Source organism: Paroedura picta, chromosome 11 (assembly GCF_049243985.1).
Source record: "Paroedura picta isolate Pp20150507F chromosome 11, Ppicta_v3.0, whole genome shotgun sequence".
NCBI lineage: Eukaryota > Metazoa > Chordata > Lepidosauria > Squamata > Gekkonidae > Paroedura > Paroedura picta.
This window is the reverse complement of record NC_135379.1, coordinates 60,970,164-60,987,918: the sequence shown is the minus strand read 5'-3', so window position 1 is coordinate 60,987,918 and position 17,755 is coordinate 60,970,164. Positions and strand designations below refer to the sequence as shown.

At 44.9% G+C, this 17,755-nt stretch overlaps 1 protein-coding gene across 1 annotated transcript; it reads right to left on the bottom strand.

Moving 5' to 3' along the window:
* Positions 1 to 835: 835 nt before the first annotated feature.
* Positions 836 to 11,090, bottom strand: ROPN1L (rhophilin associated tail protein 1 like). The gene is made up of 6 exons (XM_077303861.1): positions 11,020 to 11,090; positions 7,969 to 8,109; positions 5,058 to 5,181; positions 4,716 to 4,877; positions 4,070 to 4,245; positions 836 to 1,045 (listed from the first exon to the last, which is right to left on the bottom strand). Exons 2-6 carry the CDS (start codon positions 8,097 to 8,099, stop codon positions 988 to 990), a joined length of 651 nt encoding a protein of 216 aa, XP_077159976.1. The 5' UTR covers positions 8,100 to 8,109; positions 11,020 to 11,090; the 3' UTR covers positions 836 to 987.
* Between the last annotated feature and the right edge of the window lie 6,665 nt (positions 11,091 to 17,755).

Sequence of the window (17,755 nt, the reverse complement as noted above, 5' to 3'; positions counted from 1 at the left end):
GGCTCCCCATTGCCTGCTTGGCCTGGGATGGACACTTGGAGGGGCCAATCAGGAGCCGCTTCGCGTTTTTATCCCGGACAGGGCCCGCCCTAACTCCTCCCACAGTGCCCTTACTCCTTTATACAGTCCGTGGCGCTCCGCGCCACGGGGCTGTTTAAAGATATTAAAGGCCAAGAAAGTTGTAAAGTTTGGTCATATGTTAATTAATCAAAATAGTATGATGTTAATGCATTGTGTATATGTGTGTATGTGTGTGTGTGTATATATATATATATATATATATACAGATACATATATACATACATACAATTAAACCCATAAACGCCACTTCTAGGGTTTCTGAAAGCCTGAGGAATGTTTCAGGGGTTTCTCAACAGTAAATGAGTTGAGAAAGGCTGAAGAATATAAAAGTTACTTTGCTTTTTATCTTTCAGTTGGAGAAACTGAACTGGGTTTAGTCCAACAATCAGCACTGTGCCAGTCCTGAGAAATCAGTAGGCATTGTGCACGAGGTCACAATGTGGCAGCTGGATCGAATTTGCTAGTGACCTCCAGCAATAAGAAGCCTGCTGCAGGACTCAATGGCCTGTGCATGCCCCAGTCCAGTAAAGGGATGCAACTTCTCGCTAAATCATGGTGCTGGAATCTTGTGAGCCCTGGTAGGCATGCACTGCACCAAGGACAGAAGTCCATAACCATGTTTAAGTAAAGAATTAAAAGTCCATGCCAAAGGATAGTTCAATTATTCAAAAGAGCCTTCTATTCTAGATGTTTCTCTTTGGAAAACTACCAATCCATGTCCTACAAAAGTATCTTGGTATAATTTATAACAATCTTCTGTTAAAGCTTTATTCCTAAAAATAATAACTGCATAATTTTGAAAATCACACACAAAGAAACATAATATTATATAACATCTTATTTTTGTGGTGTTACATACAGCTGTTCCACTATTCACTACGTACTAATTTTTTCATCCTTCTTGTTTCAATCCATCCTGTTTACGGAAAAATCTGCAACTCCAACCATGTAGTCCTTACGTGCCCTAAATTACATAAACAGACACACAAAAAAATTCATTAAGGATGCCTGAACATGTTTATTTATTCCATAATAAGCATACCATACCTCCTCCTGCTCCACAGGTTCAAGGTTCTGGAACTTACCTTTAAGGCTATCTGCAGTCACGGCCCTGCATATCTGTGGGACCTTATGCCCCCTTAGGGCTCCTGCTCTGCTGGCTTGAATCTGCTGGTGGTCCATGGGAGGTGTGCTTGGCCTCAGCCAGGGTCTTTTCGGTCCTGGCCCCAACCTGATGGAATGAGCTTCCAAAGAGCTGAGGGCCCTGATGGAGCTATCATAGTTCCACAGGGCCTGCAAAACAGAGCTTTTCCACCAGACATTTGGTTGAGGCCAGGCTGTGGAAGACCTGGGTCTCACTTCCAATGGCCCCTAACGGCCTCCATGGCCCTAAATGCCCCATCCATCTTGGGCAACCTCCTGAGTAGGTGATGCATACTGGTACTGGTTGGGGAAATCAGGGAGGTTTAAGCTGCTGTGAGAATGTGTTTTATTCTTGTTTTATTGTGAGCCAGCATGGTCCAGTAGTGGCAGTCAATAAATCAAAATATAAATAAAAAATAACAATAAATGAAAGCACTTTGAAAATGAAGGGGCTTCCCATACCAATTAATGCAGAAGCTATAAACTGGCAGGGTGTCAAAGACTGCAGTTGTACACTCATGGTAACAGAATACCCTGCTTTTCTCTCCCTTAAGGAATCTCAAAGTGGCTTACAATCGCCTTCCTTTCCCCTCCCACAACAGTCATCTTGTGATGTAGGTGAGGCTGAGGATTCTGAGAACTGTGACTAGCCCAAGGTCACCCAGCAGCAGGCTTCATGAGGGCGGAGGAGTGAGGAATCAAATATGGTTCTTCAGATAAGAGTCCACCCTCTCACCCACTTCACCACACTGGCATGATAACATGATGTTTACTAATAAAGTAACTGACTTGGTTCATTTCATTAGTAGTCTGTCAATGGGTACTTGAGGAAGAATCTTGTCCCATAAGTGCTTTTCAGAGTGTTATGGTCTGCTGACCTTGCTATGCTTAGAGTAATCTGGATATGCATTTACAAGGACCAGACCTTTGTCACTCCAGTCATGTGGAAGGCTCCCTCCACTGAATGCTCCATCCCTTGACTGTTTTCAAGCATTTGATTGGGGTCAGGCCACCTGTCACTGACTGGATAATGTGTTTGTTTCTATTGCCTGAAGTTGTTGGATTGTTTATATGATTTTAAATGTTTTCATTAGTTTTATTTGTAGTTCAATTTATAGACCACCCCTCCTGAATGACTGGCTCAGGGCAGTTTACAACATTTGTATAGATTTAAAACAATAAAGACATAATAAAATACTATAGATTCCATAGCCAACACAATATAACTGGTGAATTCAGGAAGTTTGATAGTAACAAATCCTATATACAGGGAAGGTCCCATATGGGGTGAGGGGAGCACAGACATGTCACATTTTTGTGAACTTATCTGATAACTTTTCTTTAAAAGGGCATTTGCAGTAACCAAATTAACCACTGCACACATAAACAATAATAATATTTCTGTCATTTCCTGTGCTGTGGTAATGGGGCTGCCAATTTAAGCTGCTCATCTGTTTTATATTTGTGTTCTCCGTTTCAATGGAAATTAGTGTGTTGTTTTAATATTTGTTTCAAAGACTTCCTAGTAAACTATCATGGACCACATGTTGTGGGAAAGATATCAGAGACATGGCTATTGGCTCTCTGTGTCCTTTACAAGTAGACCAGATATCAAAGTATTGCTTTGGTTTATTAATACAACATTCCTGATCTTTCAACCCTGGTTAACCAGTGAGCTCAATGGATAAAAATTTATATTTTTCCTCTCTTCCCTTTTCAGTTTCATACCTCTCTTTCTCTCCCTGCACGTCTGCTAATCATAGTTAACTTTTAAATCACAACAAAACAACAACAGTCCAGTGGCACCTTTAAGACCAACAAAGATTTATTCAAGGCATGAACTTTTGAGTGCAAGCACTCTTCCTCGGCTAGTTAGAAACTATGGTTTGAAGTTGTTTTGAAATGCTGATTAGTCTCACCTCAATGCACATGTACTATACAATGATTAAAGCTGAAAAAGGGAGGGTGATTTGTGTGGAAAAGATAAGGAGGGAGGAAGTACCATGACAGAGAGGCTTGAAAACATAATAGTTGCTCCAAGTCAATTATTAAAATGTTTTAAGATGAGAGCTACACCGCAAAGCTGAAAGCTACACCTATTGCAATCAAAATTCGTAATACAATGGTCTGTTTTAAGTGAACTGGACAGTTGTGTTTATCAACCTATCCTATTTTCTATTATTATCTTTTAAGATGTTTTAATTTCTGGTTTTAATGGATGTTTCTGTATCATCTTATGCTGGTCTACGACTGTAATAAAGAATATCATATCATACACCTATTGCAAAATAAAGAGCCCCTTTCTTTATGGATGCCCACAAAGACTGATACTGTTAATTTTCAACAGTCTAGACACTGCTAAATTATGACAGCTGTGCACTGTTAGTAGCCATATTTTTCTAAGCTCTATCTGCTTTGATTTGACCACATTGTCAACTCATGGGGTGGCACAATTAGTACTGTGTCATAAGAAGAAGAAGAAGAGTTGGTTCTTATATGCCGCTTTTCCCTACCCGAAGGAGGCTCAAAGCGGCTTACAGTCGCCTTCCCATTCCTCTATATAAATAAGCTGTAAGCAGCAGCTATATTGTAATATGCTATGTGTGCAGTGTTTTCATGAGCCCCTCAGGGAAGGGCAGTATATAAATAAATAATAAATAATAAATAAATGACGACTGAAAGAACCGTCTTCCTTCAAAGCAGCAGCAAAATCCAGGCTTTCTCTCCTTGTGACACAGTTAAATTGAAAAGGGGTTACCTAGTGAAATCCACACGTATCGAAAGAAGTATGAGCCCCATGACAGGCCGATACTACAGTAGACTTACACATCCCGTCTATACTTACACCTGTTCCTTAAGAGCAGAAAGAAAAGATTCTGCTTCTTGTTGTGGCATTTCCTCATCCAAGCCCGCCAGGTAAGAGTACAGGAATGCAAAGGTGTCATAAGGGATGCGTGCTGGTCCACCCTCTGGATCATCTGTTAGAATTTCACAGGCCTGTTTCATAGAACTCAGTAAGGACTAAGATTCAACACAAAAGAAAAACCACACAGTAGCATTTATTGTTCAGTCATAAGGGAGTCAGATATTTATAGGTAGAACACCAACCATTACTCTCATTTCATTAATAACTTAATAGTCATGATGGAAGCTGGAATGGAAGTGGAACATATTTGGTATGTACATAGTTTTCAACTATGAGTCCCACTACCAACAAGGATGCAAACCTTGTGTTTTGTGTCATGTCTATGAAGCTAAATATTGGGAAATGACTATTCTTATAAGTTTCCGTATATTTTTACAATAGCCCACATTGGCCCTCTTTCTCATATATCCATGCAGTCTCTTTTTCCCTCATTCCAATACACAGAGAAGATTAAAATAAGCATAAATATTAGTAACTGTCACAATTTAACTCTAATGCTCATTCTCAGTTCCAGTCCATAACAATTTTATTGTGTGTAAAGGAACACTATGACAAGTCTACATACCCCGCCAAGTGCACTACATCCAAGTGCAAAAAATTTCATCCACGACACTCCATCAGCAAAGTTGTCCAGTCGTAAGAGATTATGCAGCTGTTCCACCGGCAAGCACAAATTTTTCCATTTTATCTGGAGTTCTTGTATACTCAGAGTTTCCTTTTTAGACAGCTTTAAAAACACATCCCCAAATGAAACATGAAAGCAGCATGAAATAGTTATCTCTAAAAGAACACTGATTTCAGTTAGTCAAAAACCTATATATTGTTCTGCCTAGGTTAGAGCTGTTTTTGAAAAATTCTGAAGACATTTCAGAGAAATACTAATGACACATCCTGCAACAACGGTTACCTGCTTATGCAAAACTTTAAGAAGGCCGGGTGTCAGTCCACTGTCATTTTTCTGTGTAGCTACCATCATTTCAACTCGTTCCTTCACTGGAAGAGGCTCTCCATTGGACAGAGCAGAGAAATATCTATAGTACCACAAATTGAACAACATGGTTAAAAATTCTATGCAAAATTTAAGTTTTTAAAAACCAGTATGTGACCTTAAGATCCAAATCATCTTGTAATGGCAATCTTAGCCAGTTGCAGAGTATTTTGGCTTGCCCAAAGATAGTTGAAAAGTTTTCCCCTTTGCAGCCATCCTTCAGGGACTAAACCAGCAGATGCCACCCTCTACCCCTCCCAACCCCCAAAGGCTGTCTACAAAGAGTTAGCCCTGTGGGGGATCATGAGGGAGGGGAAATTCCTTCTATCCCCCCACACTGAAGTCCTCTCTTGACCTGAGAAAGGGCAATTTTGTGATCCACACTCTGGGGCTAAGTTCATAATTAGATACATGTTGAGGAAAAGCTATGAACATAAGAGAAACTATGTTAGTTCTGGCCCATCCTCTATGTCAGAGGGTGGCCAAAACCCAGGGGCTATCAGGAGGTCCAGCAGCAGGGCCAGAAAGAGAACGGTGGCTGTGGGGGAGAGCCCAAATCTTTCCCTGCAGCAACCTGTGTGAGCACTCCCAATTCCCCAGTCTATCCATGGCCTCCATCCTTCAAACAATGCATTTTTAGTTGTTTTATTCTTTTTCCTGTAAGCTTGATATTTGTGATATGACACTATTTAATTAAATTTTTACAACTGGAAGGATTCCCGCACAGGGTTCAGTATAATTCATTTATGTGTAAAGCAATGTGACTTCTTTAAAAAGCCTCTCAGAACCTGCATGGTTTCTCATTTGATTTTCAGGAAACCCCATGGACTGTGTGAGTTCAGCTGATACAGAATGCTGTATGTGGCAGGGAAAGACCTCCTCAGAGTACATGACCCTGGGGCCAACCTTGAGCCGGCTGTTGGGATTGAACTCCCAGCCTCATGGGCAAAGCTTTCAGACGGCTGCCTTACCACTCTGCGCCACAAGAGGCTCATGGCCACAGTCATAAACAGCTTTAAAGAGAGATTAGACTAATTTATGGAGAATGTGTCTATCAATGGCTACTAGCCATGGTGAATAAAGGAAACTAGATTCAAAGGCAGTATATCCTTGAACATCGGTGCCAGGCGGCAACATCAGGGGAAGGTGTCAGCTTCTAGGCCCACATGCTGGATCTCCAGGGAAACTGACAGACCACTGTGTGAGACAGAATGCTGGACTATATGGACTGCTGGTCTCATAAACTGAATGCTAGGGGCCCGAACAGCAGTCTTCCAGCACCATCTTGTGAAACCTACCCTCCAGCAAGGACTGAATCCATTGCAGAACAAGGCTTCTCAATCTATGGCACTGACAGCCATAGAGAGGTCCACAGTGTAAGAACACTAGAGCAGCCCTGCTGGATCAGAGCAGTGGTCCATCTAATGCAGCATCCTGTTTCATCCTGTGGCCAAACAGTTCCTAGGGGGGAATAGAGGCTGATGTTGCCTCCTGGCTTTGGGTTTCTGAGGCTTAGGTCATCCGAATGTTGTGAAGGTTCCTCTGTAACCGTGGCTAGTAGCTATCAACACACTTATTCTCCATGAATTTATGTAATCCTTTTTTTAAAAATGCTGTTTATTTCTGTGGCCATCACTACAATCAACAGAACTGCATTCCCTGTGTCTATCTCCTTGCGCAAATCATCCACCAGGGTGACCAAGGCTGTTTCAGTCCCATAATCAGGTCTGAAACAAGACAGGAAGGGATCTCAACAATCTGGCTCATCCAACACCTATTCAATCATATTGAGACTGCTCAATATAATAATCTCTTGGGTCACTGCCAGTTTCAAGGATAGGGTGACAACCCTCTCTTTTAAGAAAGCATTAACTACTCAAACCCAGTCACCCAGCCTTTCCAGAAGATTTATGCATTCAGGAAGAGCAAGGGTCATCCAAATACCATTTTATCTGGAAGAAGTGCCAGTTATCTGCAGTTCCTTCCCCCATCCTGCTCTCCCCCCACACACACCTTATTTGGCCAGAGTAACTAACTGGAGTCCTGCCCAATGAGGTGTGAATTACATCTGGTGCAACTACATCTGGTGTACTGAGCCTGGAGGAGTTAAGCAAAGTAGGTGTTGGAAGATGCAAACTACTGGTTGGTTGGCAAATAATCCGTGGGTTTTTTGCCATCATCTGTGGATTTCTGCTTTTGATCATTCTGTTTTTAGGATTGTATTTTAATGTTGTATGGTTTTTTATGGGGTATGTTTTATTACTGTAAGCCGCCCCAGGATGATAGTCGAGAGGGGAGGGGTATAAATTAAATTATAAATAAATAAAATCTCTACCACTCCTCCACATACTCTAAATCAACCTTTCTCTTTTACGGTTGAGAAACCCTTGAAACTTTTTTCAGGTTTTGAGAAACCCCAGAATTGGTGCGATCATGCAGAAGCATAGTTGTGCACATGCCCACACAGAACCCCTACATGCCCATCACTGGCCATTTTGGGAGGGGGAGGCAGGTCAACATAAATACATGTGGTCATATCAGCCGATTAATTTTAAACAAATTTTAAAAATATATTAAGAATTAATTAACTCCCACCCATTCAGGAAGTCCTTCTGTCAAGAAATCCCTGGGTTTCCCTGGGAGAATTAATTAATCCAGTGATCAGTTTAAACAATGCTGTTCACCAATTTGGGATTCTGAACGCAAACACCAATCTCCCCGCAACCAATTTACTATGTCACAGCTTTCAAATCCAACAACCTGCGGAACAGAATAAAGCCTTCTGGAAAGATCTCTAGATGAGGACCATTCGCGTTGGCTTTTTACTCACCCATAGGACCACTGGAGTATATCGCGTGGCTGTGTCCTAATGGCAGCTTTTGTAAATTGTTTCATAATATTTGGTAGTTCAGGTGGCACATGAATCTGCTGTGCACAGAACATGACATCTGGAACAGGCATGATTCTAGGTCTAAATGAAAGCAAAGAAAGTACTCTAGTTTTTTCTGCTTGGATGACTTATGATGACCTTTGCATATAAATGGCTAGAAATGTTAAAAGCCATCAATGCTTTAATTAGCAGCAAAATTATACATCACATTTGTCTTCGATTTTATCTAGGGATAACAAGCTTAGTCAATATGGTTACCATTTCTTTGGGTTTATTTCCAGGGGGACCATATTGTATTATATGGGACAAGCATTAAAGCATTTCCAATGTTGCAATGGGGGAGAAACAGGAATGTATCCTAGCCAGACCAGATTATGGATATGAACGTCCACGTACTGGTTAAAACAGCTTTTAAAAGCCAGTTTGGTGGAGTGGTTAGGAGTGCAGACTTCTAATCTGGCGAGCCGGGTTTAACTGCACTCCTCCACATGCAGCCAGCTGGGTGACCTTGGGCTCGTCACGGCACTGATAAAGCTGTTCTGACCAAGCAGTGATATCAGGGCTCCCTCAGCCTCACCTACCTCACAGGGTGTCTGTTGTGGGGAGAGGAAAAGGAAGGCAACTGGAAGCTGCTTTGAGACTCCTTCGGGTAGAGAGAAGTGACATATAAGAACCAATTCTTCTTCAGTAATATCAGGGCTTTCTCAGCCTCACCTCCCTGACAGGGTGTCTTTTGTGGGGAGAGAAAAGGGAAGGCGAATGTAAACCGCTTTGAGACTCCTTCGGGTAGAGAAAAGCAGTATATAAGAAGGAACTCTTCTTCTTCAGTAATCGCAGGGCTCTCTCAGCCTCACCTCCCTCACAGGGTGTCTGTTGTGGGGAGAGGAAAGGGAAGGCGACTGTAAGCCACTTTGAGACTCCTTCGACTAAAGAAAAGCGGCATCTAAGAACCAACTCTTCTTCTTCTTCAGTAATCTCAGGGCTCTTTCAGCCTTACGTACCTCACAGGGTGTCTGTTGTGGGGAGAGGAAAGGGAAGGCGAATGTAAGCCGCTTTGAGTAGAGAAAAGCAGTATATAAGAAGCAACTCATCTTCTTCAGTAATATTAGGGCTCTCTCAGCCTCCCTCACAGAGTGTCTGTTGTGGGGAGAGGAAAGGGAAGGCAACTGTAAGCCACTTTGAGACTCCTTTGGGTAGAGACAAGCGGCATATAAGAACCAACTCTTCTTCTTTTCCCCCAAAATGGTATGACTCATCTAATGACATTAGACTCACTGGTTGCACTGTAGATATCCACTCTATATTATTATTATTATTATTATTATTAGTATTAGTATTATTATATTTATATACCGCCCTCCCCAAAGCCTCTAGAAAAAACATTGCTCATATGGCTTATCAAAACAGCTAATAATGTCTTGGGGCTTTACTCATTCAAAAGAGATAATAAAACAAATAATTTTGGATAACCACCATCAACATGACCTCAATAAAACAAGCAGATCACTTTTTTTACTGCCTCCTGTTAGCAGGGTAAATAAGTCAAAGATATGTGCATGCTGTGTTTTAGGTTAAAGGAGGAAAAAGGTTTATTTATGGAAGGACATTTGTGATAGTGCAGAGAGAGATAGGAGAGTGACTGCCTAAGAAAGATGTTATTGCCCTGAGAGTATCAGTCTAAGGACAGACAAGAAAGCACACTTAAAAGGGTAGAGAGGTCCTGAACTCTCTGACCTATCTAACAGTCTTCTTGCTGCCTGCTTTAGGGTCTTCCTCTCTTCTTAACTTAGTACACCAGACACTGCCTATTCCAACACATCCACCTAATAATCTGATGCAATTATCTATCTAGTTTAAAAATTCCTGAATATAGGAGAACATTTATGCTATTTCGCTATAATAGGCTTCCAACTACTTTCAGGGAAGGCTTATTTAAAAAACACCAATGCTCAAAGCGTCTGTAAGGATGGGGTTATTGAAACATCAGAACATGTTTTACTTGATTGCCAACTGCATGATCAAACTTAGAAGAGAATTTATTTAATATTTCCCACACATTAGGCTGAATTCTGAGACATTTAAAATCATGCTGTCATCTAAAAATACCATAGCTAAATTTGCATGGAGGGCAGTGAAAGTAAGGAAGACGTGGGTGAATCCAGAGCAAAGACAGTGTCACTAGCTATACTGTATTTTAATTTGAAATGTTACTAATTTTCATGGAATCTTTTTCCTATTATAACCTTCGTATATCTAGTGTATTTGTATTCTAATCTGAACTCTGGTCTAGTACTGCATTGACAAACTGAAACTGACACATTAAAGCCTGTTTAGATTCAAACGAGTCGCTGTGTTGGTCTGAAGTAGCACAATAAAACCAGAGTCCAGTGGCACCTTCAAGACCAACAAAGATTGATTCAGGGCGTGAGCTTTCGAGGGCAAGCGCTTTTTAAACCTTTGCTGGCCTTAAAGGTGCTACAGGGCTCGGATTTCCTTAAAGCAGGGGTAGTCAATCCGCGGCCCTCCAGATGTCCATGGACTACAATTCCCAGGAGCCCCTGCCAGCATCTGCTGGCAGGGGCTCCTGGGAATTGTAGTCCATGGACATCTGGAAGACCACAGGTTGACTACCCCTGCCTTAAAGCCTGCTGCTGGTGCAATACCACGGGCTCTATAGAACAGTGACTGGAAAGGAGCTTTCCGGTTGAGGCCAGAAGTGCTTCTCCGGGCCGGGGATCGACGCTTGGTTGGTGTGAGGCGAGGCCTCGGGTGCTCAGGGCTCCGAAGGGGACGGCCAGGCCCCCACTGGAAGGCCCGAGGCCTCTGCCGGAGCGCGGGCCGGGGGGGGGCCTGTCTGTCTGCCTGCCTCCCTTCGGGGTCGGGGCTGCGGGGGCTGCAGGAATCCAGGCCGTCCAGGGGGGGGGGGGGCGCCTGACGCCGCCCGAAGCGGCCCTTTCCTCCCCCCCTTCCCCCCTCCCCTCTGGCCTTTACCCGCTGCTGCCGTCGCCGCCGCTTGCAGAGACCAAGCGTTACGTTGCCCCGGCAACGGCCCCGCCCCCCCAACTCCTGCCCCGCCCCCCCCAGCCAAACGCAGGCGCTCTGTGTCGCTCCCGCCGACCCACCGAACGGCTGGTCGCCAGCCCTCAGGAGGAGGAGGGAGCGTGGCGCGTGCGCAGTCGGCAAGAGGAGGCCGCGCCCCGACTTGCTGCGGAAGGGCGCGGAGGAGGAAAGCTGGATCCCCCGCTAAAAGAGCACTCCGCCGAAGCCACCTTCTTATTTCATAGCCTTCCATGTCATCGTTTCCCCAGTTAGAAAACTGATGACTCTAGGACAGGGGTAGTCAAACTGCGGCCCTCCAGATGTCCATGGACTACAATTCCCAGGAGCCCCTGCCAGCGAATGCTGGCAGGGGCTCATGGGAATTGTAGTCCATGGACATCTGGAGGGCCGCAGTTTGACTACCCGTGCTCTAGAAAATCACCTGGGCATTTGTTGTTCATCTTATTGGAAACTTCTCCCGTTCCCCAGACTGTTTCCTTGCACCTGGAAATCCCTGGGTGTTTGACGTAGCATCAGGAGTTCCTAATTGTTCCTGTGTGCCCCCCGTGCTGGGCTGATCTACCCCATTTCTACTTCAGGCTTAGACTCAATTGTGCCAAAAGTTGGATCTGGTCAGACAGTTACAGAGGATTCCGGTGATCTCGGCCGGAACTGTTCTAGTAAAGCCAGACGTAGTCTTGATCGCTTTCTGTATTCATCTCTGTCTGCGGAAACCTTGCAGCTTATTATAACCGAATGCCACAAATGCTTTCTTGGCAGAAAGCCCCAATCAAGCCAAAGGGGGTTAATTCCTAATAAGCACACATCTAGTTGCAGCCATGGCCTTTGAAGGAATGGATCCGGCCGTAACACCTTTGCACAGATTCTGAGACATCCAGGCAGAGGAGTCTGTGGTCAGAATCTGTTGGTCAGATAGTTTCTTTGTGGTTTGGGGAAACCAGTATGTTTGGCTGTCTCGCAGAGCATTTTGCTGAACATAATTATTGGAGTGTTTGGTTTTAAGTTTGAAACATTGCTGTGTGAATGAGACAATTTCTTCAATGTATCAATCATCAATGTAATGATGCTATGACTAACCTGTGTAGAAATAGTCTGGATTATGACCCCCCCTCCTCTTCTCATAGATTGGCAAAGCCTATCGTGATATGTCAAGGCTTCAGATTATGTACCACTCTAGTATTACCTCTTCAGCATTTCAGGCAGAAGACCTGGCTGACAGGATGTCTTTAAATTTGCACAGCCAGTCAGATGCTCTGATGGACAAAAGCCTCAGTTGACACGGCCCACTATAGCACAAGGCAAATCTGGGAATACAGGAGCCAGCTGGCCCTGAGGCTGGGGAAGAACTGAGGGGACTGAGATCCTAGAGAAGGAGACCAACCCGTCAGATAAACCCTGCCACTGATCCAGGTAGTTCCCGCGTTTAAAGAAAATGCACAGGAAACTACTGGGAGGTGTGGGTTCTTGTCTCCCCCAACCCCCACCCTCCTCCCATATCCTGGGAGCTGGAGGTGGCCAGCTAGTGCTGCCTCTTTGCAGGCAGGATGGGCTGCAGTGCAAAGCTCCCAGAATCCTCCTCTTGGCAGTCAGGAGGACAATGAGAAAAGCGGTGACTAGGCATAACGCCGAATTGCACTATTAAAAATAGCGTTTCTGCTTTCAGGAACCAATTGGCAGCATTGGTTCTTGTGCGGAATGGGGCCCAGTTCCCCTCCTCTGTCCCAGCAAGAGCATCCTGACTGGGACTGTGTTGGGAATGGGTCTCATCCAAGGTGTCCTCATTGCTAGAAAAGACTGCATTGAAGTCAGAGGCGGGAGGTATCGTGGGAAAATTGGGGGCCACACCTACAAAGCAACACTAAAGGTAAAGGTAAAGGTATCCCCTGTGCAAGCACTGGGTCATGTCTGACCCTTGGGGTGACGCCCTCCAGCGTTTTCATGGCAGACTCAATACGGGGTGGTTTGCCAGTGCCTTCCCCAGAACAAAGCAACACTATGTCTGTCTTAATTCCCGCATATCATACCTAGTTCCGAACAATGCAGACTTATCCACTTCTATACAGATACTATATGAAGAACTGAATTGAAGTGCAAGGAGAAGGACATTTTGCCTCTTGTCAGCATAAGCTGACAATGCACACAAGAAGGGTATGAATACTGTGGCCTGTGCCATGGGTAAAGGTTAGGTGAAATAGAAATCGTGTGGAGTTCACGCCTTCTCTCTTTTGAAGAACAGATTCAGGTTTTTGATTAAATAGAAAAAAAATATGTATTCATTTTTCACATTTATTAGCTGTTCCCCAATTAGTGAAAACCATAAGTCGTCAACTCCTAATTTTTTTTGAGAAAAGTTGCAAATGAGAACATGATGGGATGTTCCTCTTCTGGAAGCCATCGACTGCCTCATGGTTGTCAATCAGGGTTTGGCACAGACTTTACTTGTAGCCTTCCTTTGAAGGTAGGTATGACTGAAGGTGGGTATGACAATGAATTTTTTAAAGTCCGGTGCTGGCTAAGCTGCCTACTTTTAAGTTTTCAATACATGCTTATTGTTTTACTAAAATTTGGAATCAACGGTGCAAATTTAGCACTAAAGACTGCCTGTTAAATAAGACAAACCAACCTCCAGTGGGCTCTCTAGAACAGGGGTAGTCAAACTGCGGCCCTCCGGATGTCCATGGACTACAATTCACAGGACCCCCTGCCAGCAAAAGCTGGCAGGGGGCTCCTGGGAATTGTAGTCCATGGACATCCGGAGGGCCGCAGTTTGACTACCCCTGCTCTAGAATGACAGGCTTGCCAACAAGGCAGTCCAAAGAGAAGACCACAACCTGTGGACTGGCACTAATGAAAACCCTCAACAGCCACTGCATGGATGAAGCCTGGCTTTTCTGCAAGAAGTGCAATTGGAATGGTGCCTCCACACGGAGCAGACCGACACAGGTTGAGGAGCTGTGTGTGACCTGTCGGTGGCCTAGCCCTAAGCGGCTGACAGGTCTTCATTCAGAAGCCCAACCATGCAGTGAGATGCATACAGAGCTCTGAACCAACAGCTTCATGAACTGAAACCATCACGAGAGAGAGCAAGCGTCAGCATCACCACTCTCCCTGTTTAAACATGAATGGGGGCTGTGTTATCGAGGCTGCATTTTTCCATGAAATTTATTGCATCCCCCCCCCCAAAGGATGATGTTTATGGGATTAAGTGAAATAACAACATCAACATGGGACTCGAACCAGCAACCTCTTTACATTGACTGTGAGGCTTGTGGGGTGGGGTGGGGATTTAGTGCTGTGGTGCCATCTGGTGGTGAATGGAGGTTATGACTTGTGCCAAGCATGCCTGAGGCACTAGCCAATGAGTGCACAGGACAAGGGAGGGGCTAGCTCAGGGGTAGTCAAACTGCGGCCCTCCAGATGTCCATGGACTACAATTCCCACGAGCCCCTGCCAGCATTCGCTGGCAGGGGCTCATGGGAATTGTAGTCCATAGATATCTGGAGGGCCACAGTTTGACTACCCCTGGGCTAGCTGATGGTTTGGGAGATTTGCCATCTCAAAATTTTTCCACTGTAGAATTGTTTACAATGTTTTTTCCTAAGAATTGAATGGTGTACCGGCAAACATGAATAAACGCAACCGTTTCAAAAAGAAATGACATAAAAGGGTCAAAGGTCCAACTTTGGTGTTTCTTGGTATGTGAACAACCCCCCCCCCCTTCTCAGTCTTCATCCTGCCGCCTTTGCTCCCCTCTCCCTGTGGCTCAACCTAACAGGAACCCTGAATATGGTACAAATCCCAGTGGTTTTCTTTGGTCTTCCACATTGAAGCCCCTCCACCACCATCACCTCCCAAACCACCCAGGACATGAAGCTAATTGCAAATTGCACAAAATAAAGTACATTTCATAAATGTTGATTGAAACATGACTAAAAGAGGTTGGGAAGCTAAAACGCAATTCAAGTTAAACACTCACTTTCATGTTCTTCAAGTTGTTCTTGCTGGCCACTACTGTGAACTAGCTTACAATTTGTGGCCTCTTCTCACAACAGCCTTTGGGTCAAGTTCTTTTTGTTCTGTTCTCACTGACAAAGGGAAGAACTATATATATATATATGAATGTGCGGAAAAGACCTTGGATTGTTGGGGTAGGAACCATCTGACCAAGTAACAGACCTCAAGAATTCATCTAGAAAATATCAAGCTGAAACTCTCGGGTTCCACGTGGAGGAATCAATTTGTCCCTTTCCTGGAGGAATGTTCCAATCCATGGTCTCTACTTCTCGGAGAAAGTAGAGGAAGACAGTCATCCCCCAACCAACAGACACCTGACTACCAATTTAAGGCATTGCATATGCCTGCACTGAGGTCCAACTTTGGTGTTTTGTGGTATGTGCACAACCGCCCCCACCCGTTCTCAGTCATCACCCTGCAGCCTTTGCTCCCCCGACCCTGTGGCTACCATTCCCATGAGCCTCTGCCAGTGTTGGAGCTCATAGGAATTGTAGTCCATGGACATCTGGAGAGCCACAGTTTGGCCACCCCTCATTAGTCTCTGAATGTCCCATTTTTATCATACTTACTGGCTTTTATCATAATTACTGTAATCCCCCTTTAGTCCATGCGGGAATGAAGGCCTATAAATAATGTAAATCAATAAATATATTCCATCTTTCTTTGTGTTTCAAGGCAGCTTAGAAGAACAGTTACAAAGTATTTCCAGTTCATCTTTAACCGGCCCTGCGGTATTAAATAAAAGGGTAAGGCCACCTGGGGAGGAGTTAGGGCGGGCCTTGTCCAGGATAAAAACTCAAGAGGGCCCAATCAGGAGGCACTTTGCAGCTCCTGACTGGGCCCTCTGAGTGTCCATCCAGGGCCAAGCAGCCAATGGGGAGGTGTGCAAAGTGCCTTCCTATTGGCCCCTCACCAGGACAGACCAAAATTCCATTCACCCAGCCCAGTCTGGCTGCCAGTCTGCTCCTGACCACCGCAGGGAGAGGAGGTCAGTAGGGCTGCCAAGGGGGATGAGAACAGAGGCTTGGACAGGCTGTGCCAGCACTTTTCCACTCAAGGCTGTCCTAACTGCCATGTCCAACTGCAAATGGTCTCAGAACCCTGACAGAGCTGGCAGGAGGCTGCAGAGTGCTCCCCTCCCCCCCTTCAGGCCTGCTGTGAAGGAGCCTCTGACGGGCCCTGACTGAGGGGAGGGAGGCCTTTCCAAGAGCAACGTAGGGGAGCCTGAGGGCCTTCCTTTTGAGGGGGGGGGGGCTTTCCCCTTCTGCCAAACAGTTGCCTGACAGGGAGGCCACAGAAAAGCCCCTTCTCACTTAAAATACTGCTCTGCCCGGAGGTTAGACACAGCCAAGCCATTTGTCTTTCTTCTTTGCAACTCTCTACAGATTTGAGGCCACTGCACAGCGCTATTCTGCAGAGGAAACTGGCTCTTTTGTCTCCCGTTTCATCTGCACAACAACCCTGTGCAGTAAGCCTCAAGTCTTTCAATTCAACAACAACCTGTGTGGGAAGCCTTAAATGTTTCTTCTCTACCACAACCCTGTCCAAAGTAGCCCTTTCTGCCTGGGGAGCTCATCTGTATACTCTGCAGGTGAGCTGTCATTCCAGGAGCTCTCCATGCCACACCTGTGGGTTGGCTACCCCTGGGTTGGAAATATTCCTGGACGTTTGGAGATGGGATTTCAAAATCATACAATGCCTCAGAGTCCAGCCTTCAAATGAGCCATTTTTGCCTGCAGTTGGTAGGGAGTGGTGCAGGAGTGTCCCTCCTGGCCTATGGGTTATGGCCAGCCCTTATCAGCAACTGTTTGTATTCTGGGGCGCAGACAGGCAGACCAGCATCAGTCCTGTGAGTCTGGAAAGTGCAGGAAAATCTAAATAAATATTTACAGCCTGAAACTGTAAATAGAGAACAAGTAAATATCTGGAGACACATAGTAACTGAATGACTTATTGGCCTGGCAAATAACCTTGGCCTGTCAAATAAAAAACAGTATAAAAAACCTTACTAAGGTCAAGACTGCTGTGCACAGAGAGTCTTCCTCTTAGGGTTGCCAGCTTCCCTGTGAGGCTCGGTATCCCACCTCCCTCATGTGGAGTCTGCTATGGGGAGAGAAAGGGAAGATGATTGGAAAATGCTTTGAGACACCTGAGGCCTGCTGGGTCACTGCGGCCCATTCCCAGTTCTCTCAGATCTCTCACAACCCCACATACCTCACAGGTTGACTATTGTGGAGAGACGAATGGAAAAGGTGTTTGTAAACTGCTTTGAGACTCTTTTGGGTAGTAAACAACAGGGTACAAAAATCCGTTCTTCTAAGGAGCAACCATGAAAGAAGCATGTGGGCACATAACATTTTACCAACAGTGAAAACATGGGAGACAGAAGGAACAGGGTGGACACCTGTGTACTGTGACTACCCCATGTGTATTAGGGCAGAGGGGCATTTCGGTGAATGTGGCCTAATTCCCACAAGAAGGGAAATGATGCAGAACTGGGAGGAATTGGTTGCCATGTAATCTTCCCCTAAGAAGAGTCTCCAGTCTGATTTTCCCTTCACATATCTGAGGACATGGCTCTGGAAAGCTCATCTGTAACCACTATGCCACAATTCCCAAAGGTCAGTCCTCTCCCACACTCAACAAAGATTCC

Bases quoted from the DNA above. Each gene is read 5' to 3' on its own strand.
- ROPN1L (XM_077303861.1), bottom strand. From the start codon at position 8,099: ATGCCTGTTCCAGATGTCATGTTCTGTGCACAGCAGATTCATGTGCCA. The intron at 5,182-7,968 runs GTGAGTAAAAAG...GTGGTACTATAG, and splicing joins ATACTCCAGTGGTCCTATGG to ATATTTCTCTGCTCTGTCCA. The intron at 4,878-5,057 runs GTAACCGTTGTT...GTGTTTTTAAAG, and splicing joins TTAAAGTTTTGCATAAGCAG to CTGTCTAAAAAGGAAACTCT.